Below are 12,988 nucleotides of genomic sequence, written 5' to 3' on the forward strand. Positions count from 1 at the left end.
TCATAGCAAAAACGTTCCTTAGTCATCATAGACATCAGGGTTTCTACAGGTTTCACCAAGTCAAAATTCTCTTTGAGATTTTTAAAATCATTATGAATTAAATTTAAGACCTACGTATATCACAACATCAAAAAAAGTCAGATGTCAGAGTCCAGAAATAATCAGTATGTTTACATGCACACCAACGGTCCACTATTATTCCAAATATGACAATATTCGGAATGGTTACATTTTTAAAAGCAGGCTAAAACACAGCCTGGATATGCAAAACTCTCTGGTCCTCTGGGCATTTCGGAGCCTCATAGTCAGCAAATCTGCCAACTCCTGTGTTGAGTGCGAAAAAAAAGTGTTTCCCGTTTTGTCTGTCTGGTGCACAACTAGGCGGGCCTATAACTGATAACTCATGAACCTAAATTGAGATATATATACGGGCCGGATCAAAATGTGATTTACAGCATAAGTTCTCTGAGAATCTCTTATATATCCAAGCTAAATGAGCAGTGTAACATTTTATTGTAATTGATATTGAATCGGAAACTAATCAAATCAGGAAAGCATTGATGCAGCCCTAATATTTATTTATATACAGGATGGCTAACGTTAACGTTATGGAGAGAGCTAACGTTAGCTATCCTGTGGAGGTGGCGCTAACTGCCATATTTTAAATGGCTCTATGAATCTGGACCTCTTATCAATTACCAGTATTTTGTACTTTGTAAGTCAATAAACTTTCGCATTTGTGTTGTGTTGTGATTGTATCGTACTGTATTAATAGTATCGGATTGTGTTGTGACTGTTATTTAGGTACCTGGCTGTGAAGACAGTAATTTCACAGCCAGGGATTAATAAAGTCATCTATCTATCTATCTATCTATCTATCTATCTATCCTTTGTTTAGCTACGTTAGCCAGCAATATCTCTGCAGAGACGTCTTAAATACATTTAGAGATGAAAAACCCACTGAGAGAGAGCTGTGGTGTCGTGAGCGAGAGTACACGTTCAGACTTTTTACAGCTTCTCTAGTTCACCTCTCAGTGTGCGTCATATGTGGTTTGTGTAAAAGTTGAGGTTGATGTGGAAATGGATTAATCTCATCTTTACTGGGTCTTCTCTCAACATTATTTTCCATTACATTTAACGAACTGACCCCCTCTCTCAGAGACTAGAAACTGGAGGTGGGGGAATGTTTTTTCTGGGTAAAATGAGCTCATGTTTACCGGGAACATCCAGAACAAAACCACATTACTTCACAAACCAACCACATCACATGCAGCAGTGATAGAGAAGAGTGTTTAACGACAGTGAAACTATCTACGGGAACTACAGTGAACTGGCAGCTAATTGCCATTCAAAATATTAATTTATGAAAACAAGAGAACACTTTTTTCAAACTGTTAAACCCCAGCAACCTACTACTCAAAAGTGAACGAGAACTCGTAATTACGATACCTCTGATATGACATGAAAAGCGGCACAGGACTAAATAGCTCTACCGTGCAGTATATGAACAGTGTTGCTCCTTTATTTCATCATATACTGTGTTTGGGGGGCGGGGGCTGTTCGCTTTACACCATGAAAAGTTGTCAGAAAACAGCTTTGTTTTTAGCTTCATGATACGGTGTATTTTTCAGCTGATCCAAGAGGCTTATTACTTTATTTAGCTTAAGAAGGATCATTTTCTCAACCCATAAAGGAAGACTTCATCCTTCAGTTTATCACAAACATTCAACATCAGCACATCTGGAGATACGTGGTTTTCACTGGACAGGAAGTGGGGAGGAAAAACGGTCATCTGAAAACTAACTAAAGCTGTCAGACAAATGTAGTGGAATACAGAGTAAAATATTCACCTCTGAGATGTAGAGGAAGTATAAAGTAGCAGAAAGTGGAAACACTCAAGTAAAGTACTTTGAATTTGTACTTAAGTAACTAAAAGGATGTTTTATTTTCGGTCGGGTTTTTTGTGGTATAACCTTCACTCTAATGAAATTTACACTCGTTCAAGTTAACTTAAAAGGATACGCCACAGTTTGTTGAAATAGGGCTTATCACGGTCTCCCCTAGCTGTAGATAGGTGGGGTCTCCTCTAGCTGTAGGTAGGTGGGGTCTCCTCTAGCTGTAGATAGGTGGGGTCTCCTCTAGCTGTAGATAGGTGGGGTCTCCCCTAGCTGTAGATAGGTGGGGTCTCCCCTAGCTGTAGATAGGTGGGGTCTCCTCTAGCTGTAGATAGGTGGGGTCTCCTCTAGCTGTAGATAGGTGGGGTCTCCGCTAGCTGTAGATAGGTGGAGTCTCCTCTAGCTGTAGATAGGTGGAGTCTCCCCTAGCTGTAGATAGGTGGGGTCTCCTCTAGCTGTAGATAGGTGGGGTCTCCTCTAGCTGTAGATAGGTGGGGTCTCCCCTAGCTGTAGATAGGTGGGGTCTCCTCTAGCTGGGGTCTCCTCTAGCTGTAGATAGGTGGGGTCTCCTCTAGCTGTAGATAGGTGGGGTCTCCCCTAGCTGTAGATAGGTGGGGTCTCCCCTAGCTGTAGATAGGTGGGCCAACGCATTTCTTGTGCATGCATCGTTTTAGTCCGGTGCAACACCGTCAGCGCCGCCGCTAGTTAGCTTAGCGTAGTGAATGGAATCCTATGTTGCCGGTTAGCATGTTGTGAGTAAAAGTGAGCCAAGAAAAGACAAAAAAACAACCTAATTACTTGCACTGAGACAAAAAATGCGTTGGCCCACCTATCTACAGCCAGGGGAGACCGTGATAAGAACTATTTCAACAAACGGTGGAGTATCCCTTTAAATTAAGATATGATAAGATAAGCCTTTACTGTCTCCTATAGGAGAAATTCATCTTGGGCATTTGAGAGAAACAGAATGGTGACACATCGCGCATAAACACCCAATAAACCTACAGTTAACCTACATAAAAACATAATCATACATTATCTCATCCAATGCTTCAATGGACATCTGATAAACATCACACAATACGTCCCCACCCCTACATTTCCTCACAATCACGATCAAAATCACAGAAGAGAACCCACAACACATCCTACCCCACGTACTCCACTTCATTTTCATAATGATTGCAAACAATAACTTCTGTGTTGCACTGTTGAAGTGTGCCTTCATGTGGTTCCAGATGCCATTGTAAGATAAAGTTAACGTGTGAAGCCACAACCTACAACAAGGAAGCTGGAGGCTATAAAGACAGCCGCTCCGACTGAGACTCTCAGTCATCCTGCAGGTGGGACGAGGCTATACGCTGGCAGCTTCGGTGAAATCAGTAATCATTCATATTTCATCTTCAAACGGCTTACATCGAGACAATGTGTGACTTCGACCTGTCTCAAGCTTTGGATGGGTAAGTGCTTGGTGCCTAAACTTACATTATTATTATGTACTTCAAATGCTTTCTACTTAAGTATCTTACCGGGAAAATGACTTTTGTAGAAGTTAAAGTCACCTTTTTGAGTAAAAAGTGTTTAAGTATTTGATATTTACTGTACTTCAGGAACAAAAGACGTTTTCTGATATTAAATATACTTCATTATTAGAAGTAAAAGTACAACAAAAAAAAACATTGATTATGAACTTTATTGTGGCTTCCCTATAGTGAAGCATAATACTCGGGGGTTCCCACAACTTCTTAAAATTCAAAGTCACTTTTTTTTTTTTTTTTTTTTTTTTTTTTTTAAATTGTAAGCATCTTTCACTTCAACGTACAAAAAAAACATTTCTTGCAAATACGGCCAAAGGTGTGTAACAAATTTCTTCTGATTTTATTCTGTAGTACGGAAGATGCTTAGGGGAAATGTATCGGAGTAAAAGTTTCCAGAAATATACACTACCGGTCAAAAGTTTGGTGTCACATAGAAATGTCCATTATAGACAGAATCCCAGCTGAGATCAGTTGCATTGTGTTTTTTAACCAGGGAGCAGTTTTCAGATTACATCATGTGCTTACATAATTGCAAAAGGGTTCTTGACTGTAGAAAGACGTGGCTGATCTTTAATGTAATATCTACATTGCCCATTATCAGCAACCATTCATCCAATGGTCCAAAGGCCCATTCTGTTCACTAATCCGATATCATTTTAAAAGGCTAACTGAGAAAACATTGGAGAACCCTTTTGCAATGATGTAAGCACATAAGGTCATCTGAAAAATGCTGCCCTGGTTAAAAAAAACAATGCGACTGATCTCAGCTGATAACGAAGGAGCCTACGTGAAAGTCCTACTGACGTTCACGGTAACAAAGTATTTGTATTCGTTGCAGTACTGGTTAAGAGGAGCGAGAAATCTGTGTTTTAAGTGTTTTATCAGCACGTGTGAAGCTGAAAGCAGGATTTCCTGGAAATAATTTGCAAACAGCGGTACATCCTGACTGAAAAGGGAACAGCTCCAGTCTGTCTGGCAACGTGTTTCACTTCTCTCATGTACCTTGAACACGTGCTAGCAGTGGTGGTGCAATGTAACTGAGAACCTGTATTCACTTACTTTGAAGTACTTTACTTGAGTATTTCCATGTTCTGCTCCTTTATACCTGTACTCCTCCACATCTCAGAGGGTAAATATTGTACTCTGTACTCCACTACATTTCTCTGACAGCTTTAGTTACTTTTCTCCCCTTCCTGTCCAGTGAGAACCACGTATCTCCCATAGACTGTATATTATTAGTGGACAATGCATCCGGTTCGGTGAAGTGCTGCAAATGCGTGAGTGCCTTAAAGCTGCATCCTATCTGAACTCCAGCAGGGGGAAGACAGGTGCGGTTGCAAAAGGAGGTCTGTTTCTGTAGAAGTCTATAGCTGACCAAGTAGTTACAGGAACGTAGTTTTAGGAAAAGTCCGCTTCTAAGCAGATCTACTAACTACTCTCCTCCAAAACCGTTTTTCCCCATTTGCATTCGCACTGGCCAAGTGGCCATAGTAACTATAGGAGGGGTAAGGGAGTGATGCAAGCACGGCAACGGTCTTTATAGCGTTAAAATCAGAAAACGAATACACCAAAAAAAAGGTTTTGAACTAAATACTAAATCTAATGTATATAGCATATTTGTCATAATTTAAACAACTCTCCCGAAGAGAAACTGGTATCTCTCTCTCGTCTCTGCTTCTGTCTGCTGCGCTGTGGATATGTGTGTGTGTGTGTGTGTGTGTGTGTGTGTGTGTGTGTGTGTGTGTGTGTGTGTGTGTGTGTGTGTGTGTGTGTGTGTGTGTCCACGCTTGTGGAGTTTATGATGGACATGTGTTGTGATATTTAAACAAACGAACCGTCAATGGCGAAATAAAAGCCTCTTATTTACGAGACCTCCATCTTACAGCGGGGTGTGTGTGTGTGTGTGTGTGTGTGTGTGTGTGTGTGTGTGTGTGTGTGTGTGTGTGTGTGTGTGTGTGTGTGTGTCCGTGTGTCCGGTCCAGCTTACAGCGGGGTCTGAGCTTCTCAACTCCGAAAACTGTGACGTTAACTGTCAATTCGGCATCAATTTGCGCAAGACTGCCTATATTTGAAATCTAAACAGTTAATTTCTCGCCTAAAACGTTGTCAGAAGTGAATTTAGTGATGATTAAGATGGCAAAAAACTGTTAAAATTGCCCTGTATTTGGTCTGTCTGTACCGGAAACCTGACCCTCGTCGGCCTAGGTCCCGATGCTGAAAAGGGAACAGCGAAAAGAGCCTGACCTCAAGTAGGAGCTGAAAGAGTTACAGGAACTGCAACCAGAGGAATGTAAAAATCCCCAAATTGGTCCAGTCACAACACGAGATTTGTTAAATGTTATGTTGTAGGAACTGCAAAAATCCCTCCGATTGGAGAGCGGCTAATGAGAAAGTGACCCACTTCTCACTTTTATAATGAGTTTTGATGAGAATTTTTTGAATGATGGTCTCGTTGAGTTTAAAATCGTCGATAAAGCAGGGGGGTGTGGCTATGATGTGACTGCCAGTGAAAGTGTGTAACGTAACTCCTCCCTCTCGTCTAAAATCATCACATCCCCAACCAGGATGGCTGCGCCCGTAACGACTCACAGCAGAGCTCCACGAACCAAATGGGTGACGTCACACATGCTCTGTCCATTAATATTATACAGTCTATGGTATCTCCAGATACGTTAATGTTGAATGTTTGTGATAATCTGAAGGATGAAGTCTTCCTTTATGTGTTGAGAAAACTCTCCTCCTCCTTAAGATAAATAAAGTCTTTAAAAAAAGCATCTTGGATCAGCTGGAAAATGCACCGAGCTGCTACGAGTAATTTCTTTTTGCAAAAATGGCAGAAAATGCTGCTTTTAGCCTCTCTTATATCCTTATATCCTTATATCCTTTAAAATGAGCACAACCTTAAACATCTGCCGCAGTAAAGTGCAACATAAATGCAGCGGGAATATTAATCCAGAAACAGACAGAAGAAGAGATAAACACTGACAGGGAACATTTCACTGCAACGTACCTTTTACTTGAAGTACTGGAACTACATTTAGCCGATACATACTTTTTACTTCAGTAAGATTTTGAATGCAGGACTTATAGTGGAGTATTTTCACAGTGTGTATTAACTTCAGTAAAGGATCTGAATACTTCTTCCACCGCTGTAAACTGGGCTTGCTAAAATTAACCAATTACCAGGGCGACCCGCAATCTGCGAAAGATAAATTCCACTGAATTGTGCACAGATTTTTATACAAAGTAAGAAATACTTAAAAAATAAAATAAAACTCTGAATGTTAACACATCTCCACTCAGAGTGGAAAAACACACCGCTAAATTCAGCAGATTTTTCATTCTGGATCAGCGCTGAGTTTTTGTCGACTTTCAAGTTTTTTTTTTTTTTATAATTTCTTTCGACGTTTTTGTCGCTTTTTTTTCCAGGGACCTCCCTAGAAAGCCGGAGCTCCCTCCCCCCTCCAATGTTGAACCCAAGTTACGCCCTTGGTCTGCTGATTACAGCTTTACGTCACTAAGTACTGGATTCACGTTCATATTAATGAAAGAAATCGAAGCCTAGCAACTGTGATTTAACATTTAGTTATTCTATACATATTATATATATATTTATCCGTTTTGTATTTCAGCTCACCGGACTGTGATGAGAAAGGATTTGAGTCCTGCTGCTGTGACAGGACGGTAAGTCAAATTATTTATTTATTTATTTATTAGAGGCCGTGCCGGCAGTAACTCGCTTCCTCTCACATACTCTCGTATATTCTCACTTTCAGATGTCATTATCTGATTTTATAAAGAATATATGAGAGACGAGAATGTTTGGATGTATGAATACATGTATTTAACAGGGATCAAGGCAAGGGCTTAACTTTGTACAGTAAATCCCCCGTAAATTACACCTATGGATCAAGGTTTTTTTCGGCCCTATCTGAGCCCATTAATACCTATACCTATCTAATGCTTAATATGTACTTGAATATTGGATTAAATATGCATCGGACACAAAATAAAATGAAATATAATAAAAGATGCAACTTCTTATTCAGACACCTTATTTTTCACAAGCTCCTTGATTTAGAAACAGAAGGTAATTTAAATATATATTTACTCATGTTGGCACAGGGTGAATAATTAATCTGGGGGAATTTCACATTAAAAAAAACAGCGATTTATGCAATAATTATTTTTGCCCAGATCTTTTAGACATCTGGGAAGCAAAAGTTGCATTACATTTGTGTGTGTGTGTGTGTGTGTGTGTGTGTGTGTGTGTGTGTGTGTGTGTGTGTGTGTGTGTGTGTGTGCCCGCAGGACATTCAGGAAGAGTTCTTCCCGCTCGACGAGGGACTGAACATGTTGGTTAGCCGCAATCGAAAGACCCTGCAGTCTGTGGCTAACCTGCTGCTGGCGGTGAACAGGATGAAGAAGTCGCTGACGCGCTGCGACAGCGAGCTCAGCGACGAGGAGCTCTGCAGCGCCATCATGGAGAGCCTGGTGACCGGTGGGTAACAACAGAACTCTTTCACAACGTTAAACGTTAGAAAGAGACAAAAGTGAAACCAGAACTTCCAGGTTCTGTTCCCCAAGTCAGAAAACCTCATTCATAATCCCACTGACATTTGTAACGATTATAATAACTTCCCATCACAGACTGCACGTAGCATCAGCGGCGTCACCCATTGTTGTTCCCTGGACACAAACCACTGAGAGCCATTTAAAATAAATAAATGATTATACATTATAGTTCTGTTAAAGATCATGGTGCTGATTAGTAGGCTATAGTTTATTTTTTTGCCCGCAGGATTGCACTTAAATGAAATTATAGGCCTAGGTGTAATACAATTCCAGTTTTCACCAGTAATATTATAAGTTAACTGTGATTAAATATGAAATGAATACACTGTTAATGCGTACGCATTGACTCGAGCAGGAATTTTCTCCCACACCAATTCTCTCTCTTTGCAGCAGCTGCCGCTGTCTTACTTTTTAAACGAAACGCATGTTCAAACTCGCCGTTTATGCGCATGAGTATTTCTGCCGACCCGTTTGTTTGTGGTTGTTACCATGGTGAATCGTAGAATCATGGCTCCATTCATGCTGCCTTTTTATTGTGGTGGTGCACGTAGCATCAGTGACGTCGCCCATTGTTTACAAAAAGAGATGCACTAGGGGCACAGGCTGTGCACCAAAACACAACAAACCACGTTCCAGCCAATTACAGACAAGATGGTTGGGGGAGGGGGTGGGGGTTGTCTGCCCCCCATTATGTGACTAACCCCAAACCCCCTCCCCCAACCATCTTGTCTGTAATTGGCTGGAATGTGGTTTGTTGTGTTTTGGTGCACAGCCTGTGCCCCTAGTGTTTGTTTGACGTGTTGTCTCCTGAGACCGGGCTTTTTCACGGTGTGTTCAGGGACCAGGCAGCTAGTGGATCAAGGAGAGATGCCTACGATTTGAAAAATTAAATCGAGCTGAAACCATGCAGGAACTCATAGTGCACCTTTAAAAGGGTGCTTAATGCGTCGTATCGTATTTTAAGAGTTCGGGGTAGAGCTGGGCAATATATTGATATTATATCGATATCGTGATATGAGACTAGATATCGTCTTAGATTTGGGATATAGTCATATTGTAATAACACATAAGTGTTGTCTTTTCCTGGTTTTAAAGGCTGCGTTACAGTAAAGTGATGTCATATGTTCTATTATTTGCCTTTACCCACTTAGTCATTATATCCACATTACTGATGATTACTTATCAAAAATCTCATTGTGTAAATATTTTGTGAAAGCACCAATAGTCAACACTACAATATCGTTGTGGTATTGATATCGAGGTATTTGGTCAAAAATGTTGTGATATTTGATTTTGTCCATATCGCCCAGCCCTAGCATAGACAGTATAAGTTCGGAGTTCGTCCCAGATGTAGGTTATTGATTATAGATGTCTACGATGCTCACAAATCACAAAAAGGTTTCAATTTCAATTTGTACTGAGAATATGGAAAGTAAACTCCAGGAACACGCTACATTTTTTTCAGAAAGAACAATGAAAGAAATGCAGAATGAGAGATTACGTTGAAAGCGAGCAGCCCGGGATGAGACATCCTGATTCCTCCTCTAACATCTGCCTCCATCTCTCCACAGTAACAATCGTCACGGCGACCGAGGCTTCGTCCACAGGCGTGAAGAGAATATTCCAGCGCCTCAACAGCGGTCCTCTTCACACACTGTGTGACCATTCACAGAAATACATCGTCCAGGCGTCAGGGGGGTTAAAGCTGCAGGCCGTGACTCTGCAGGGAGGAAACGGAGACAAGAAAGGTACTCCGAGTACATTTACTTTTAGTGTTTTCATCGTTATTGTCGGTATACGATCCGTTCTGCACATGCGCAAGATAATACCGTTTTATTGAGGATACGACCTGCACGATCTGTTCCACGCTAACCTATGGCTAGCCTCCACTGGGAAGCTAACGTTAGTTTAGCTAACAGCTAATTCGGCTAACTGCTAGCTCACAGTCTAAAATAACTAGGGCTGCCACCTCTTAGTCAATTAGTCGACTAATCGGTCGTTTTGGTCTTAGTCGACTAAGATTTCTTTAGTTAATAAGTAATTTTTTATGCTTATTCATGCTTAATTACTCATTTACAAGAAACTCATGAGCACATTTATGGTAAACACAAGATTTAAAGTGGTGCTTTTGCAGGATTAATTGTGGAGAAACTCAGTTTTACAGATGGTTAATTAACTACATTTATATTGTGCTTTTCTAGTCTTAACCCCCTCTCAAAGCACACAGCTCTGTCAATTAAATCAACTAATCGATTAGTCGACTAAATCCTATAAGTGTTAGTCGACTAAGAATTTCTTTAGTCGAGGACAGCCCTATAAATAACGTTAAGTCAAACAAATGGGAGAAGCAGGCTACAGCTACATTAAGACTTTACAGTAATAACAATAAAGAGAAGTACTGAGTGATTGTATTTTAAATCAGCACAAGTAAAGTAGAACTGACGTAACAGTTGTTATATATGTTAACGTTTATTTTCAAGTTTTATTTTGAGGGTCTTTTAAAGTTATTACATGCTGTCTCAGCTAGCGGTTAGCCGAATTAGCTGTTAGCTAAACTAACGTTAGCTTGGCTGTCGACCGGAAGCGTGGAACAGATCGTGCAGTGTCGTAAATCCTCGTACAACAACGCATGCGCGAATGTTTTGCGCATGTGCAGAACGGATCGTGTACCGACAGTTATGCAACTTTATACTGTAATTTACACTTTATATCTCATCATTTATACTTTTATTCCATGATTCTTGACTTTTTCCTCTTATAATTTCTACTTTATGTACTTCCTCTCAGATGGAAATATTGTACTTTTACTGCACTGTGTTTATCTACTGCATTTAAATCTGTTTTTCCCGTTTAGTGAACTTTAAGTTGTCGCAGTACATCACTCCCGACGTCTCGGCTGATGAAGTCGGGGCCGTCCTCCTGTCCATCACCAACACGCTGCACATGTCCTGCTGCATGAAGGACGGGAAGGCTGTGCTCAGTCTGGAGGTAACACACGCACGCACGCACGCACACACGCACGCGCACACGCAAACACACACACACACACACACACACACACACACAAACACGCACACACACAAACACGCACACACACACAAACACGCACGCACACACACACATGAACGTACACACACAAACACGCACGCACGCACACGGATGCACGTACACAGACACACACACATGAACGCACACACACACACACACACACACACACACACACACACACACACACACACAAACACGCATGCACGCATGCACGCACGCACACGGATGCACGTACACAGACACACACACACACGGACACACACACACGCGGACACACACGGACACACAAACACGCACACACACAAACACGCACGCACACGGATGCACGTACACAGACACACACACATGAACGTACACACACACACACACACACACACTCAAACACGCATGCACACGGATGCACGTACACAGACACACACATGAACGTACACACACACACACACACACACGAACGTACACACACACGCACGCAAGTACACACACACGGACGCACCGCATACGCGCACGCACGCACGCGCACACACGGACGCCCACACTTACACACATGTACACACACACACGCACATACACACGGACGCACCGCATACACACACACACACGCACGCACACACACGGATGCACCACATACGCACGCACACACACACAGTAACGGACGCATGCACATACACACAAGGGCGCATGCACGTACACATACGCAAGCACGCTCGAACACACGCAAGCGTGCACAAACACGCACGCACACACACAAACAAGGAAACACAAGTACACACACATGCACTCACTCACTCACACACACACACATGCGCACGCACGCACGCACGCACGCACGCACACACCCTTAGAGAACGAATGAGACACATTTTCTCTTCGTCTGTCCGGCAGGAACGCAGCAAGGAGGATTTAAAGAAGATCAGCGCCGACGGAGACATGGACCGGTTCCTCTTCTACCAGAAGACCACGGGCAGGTCTCTGACCACGTTCGAGTCCGTCCGGTGCAAAGGCTGGTTCATCAGCACGTCCCACGAGGCCGAATACCAGCCGGTGGAGATGTGTGAACGGGACGACGCCCGCCGCCTCACCCACTTCAAAGTCATCTGAAAAGTATATTGCTGTTAAACAGTTTGAATGTATCCAGAATTATGCAAAGATATGCGTGTATTTTACATGTATTCTGCTTCGCCACTAGATGGAGCAATCATCTGTAATGTTCTCTGCAGCGATAACACTGTTGATTTCACTAAAGATAGTTTAACATTATAGTATTTTCAGATAGTTTCACTATTTATCTTTATAGTAATTTCAGATATTTAAACTTATATTTGACTAAATGATTTGGACTAACTGAATGTATCTCCTTTTGATAGGGAAAATTGTAATAGGATATTCCTTAAAACTACTGATTTTATATTTGTTATTATTGTTCATTAAGTTCAGTTTATTTTTCTATTTATCTGTTTGTTAACACAAATGTTTTTTTGTGGGTTTTGTTTTGTTGAAACCGGAAAATTAAAGACCTGATTCTGTAAAACAAGTTTGAAAGTGTAACGGTGTTAAAATAATATGAAGCGTTGTGCGTTTTGTTGTGCATTTTGTGTGTTTGAATGACATGTTGATACTTGTTTTTGCAAAACCTACAATAAACATGAAGTTATTCAGCGCCGCGGTGACTTCCCTGTTCTTTCTTAAAAGGGCAATTATATATTATTTAGTATTTTCAGGATAAAACTTGCATTTTTTGGATATACTAGAACATGTTTACATAATTTAATGTAGAGGATGGATACCTGACTCGATTCCGTTCGGACAGATATTTAGAAATGATGTTCGGGCTCGGTCACATCAGAGCGATAAGGCATTTTGTTGTAAAATGGTGCTGCGGCTCCCTTCAAGAGAGCTCAGTATATGTGTGTGTGTGTGTGTGTGTGTGTGTGT

The 12,988-nt window shown here is 41.5% G+C and overlaps 1 protein-coding gene and 1 long non-coding RNA gene across 3 annotated transcripts in view; one reads left to right on the plus strand and one right to left on the minus strand.

The window, feature by feature from the left end:
- The first annotated feature begins 3,174 nt into the window (after positions 1-3,174).
- Positions 3,175-12,716, plus strand: il1b (interleukin 1, beta). The gene is made up of 6 exons (XM_028601610.1): positions 3,175-3,355; positions 7,066-7,117; positions 7,745-7,934; positions 9,580-9,756; positions 10,863-10,996; positions 11,939-12,716. The coding sequence occupies exons 1-6, from the start codon at positions 3,321-3,323 to the stop codon at positions 12,152-12,154; spliced, it is 804 nt and encodes a 267-aa protein (XP_028457411.1). The 5' UTR covers positions 3,175-3,320; the 3' UTR covers positions 12,155-12,716.
- LOC114570949 (uncharacterized) overlaps positions 9,353-12,988 on the minus strand; it is a 34,655-nt gene continuing 31,019 nt past the window's right edge. Inside the window, exons 2-4 of one of the 2 annotated variants that reach the window (XR_003694604.1) lie at positions 11,893-12,150; positions 10,886-10,959; positions 9,353-9,728 (exon numbers count right to left, since the gene is read on the minus strand). This is a non-coding gene — a long non-coding RNA (uncharacterized LOC114570949). The remainder of the gene's footprint in view (positions 9,729-10,885; positions 10,960-11,892; positions 12,151-12,988) is intronic. The other variant, XR_003694605.1, reaches the window with a different exon arrangement.

The sequence above is a fragment of the Perca flavescens genome, chromosome 16 (genome assembly GCF_004354835.1).
Source record: "Perca flavescens isolate YP-PL-M2 chromosome 16, PFLA_1.0, whole genome shotgun sequence".
NCBI lineage: Eukaryota > Metazoa > Chordata > Actinopteri > Perciformes > Percidae > Perca > Perca flavescens.

Bases quoted from the DNA above. Each gene is read 5' to 3' on its own strand.
- il1b (XM_028601610.1), top strand. From the start codon at position 3,321: ATGTGTGACTTCGACCTGTCTCAAGCTTTGGATGG. The intron at 7,935-9,579 runs GTGGGTAACAAC...ATCTCTCCACAG, and splicing joins CATGGAGAGCCTGGTGACCG to TAACAATCGTCACGGCGACC. The intron at 9,757-10,862 runs GTACTCCGAGTA...TTTCCCGTTTAG, and splicing joins AGGAAACGGAGACAAGAAAG to TGAACTTTAAGTTGTCGCAG.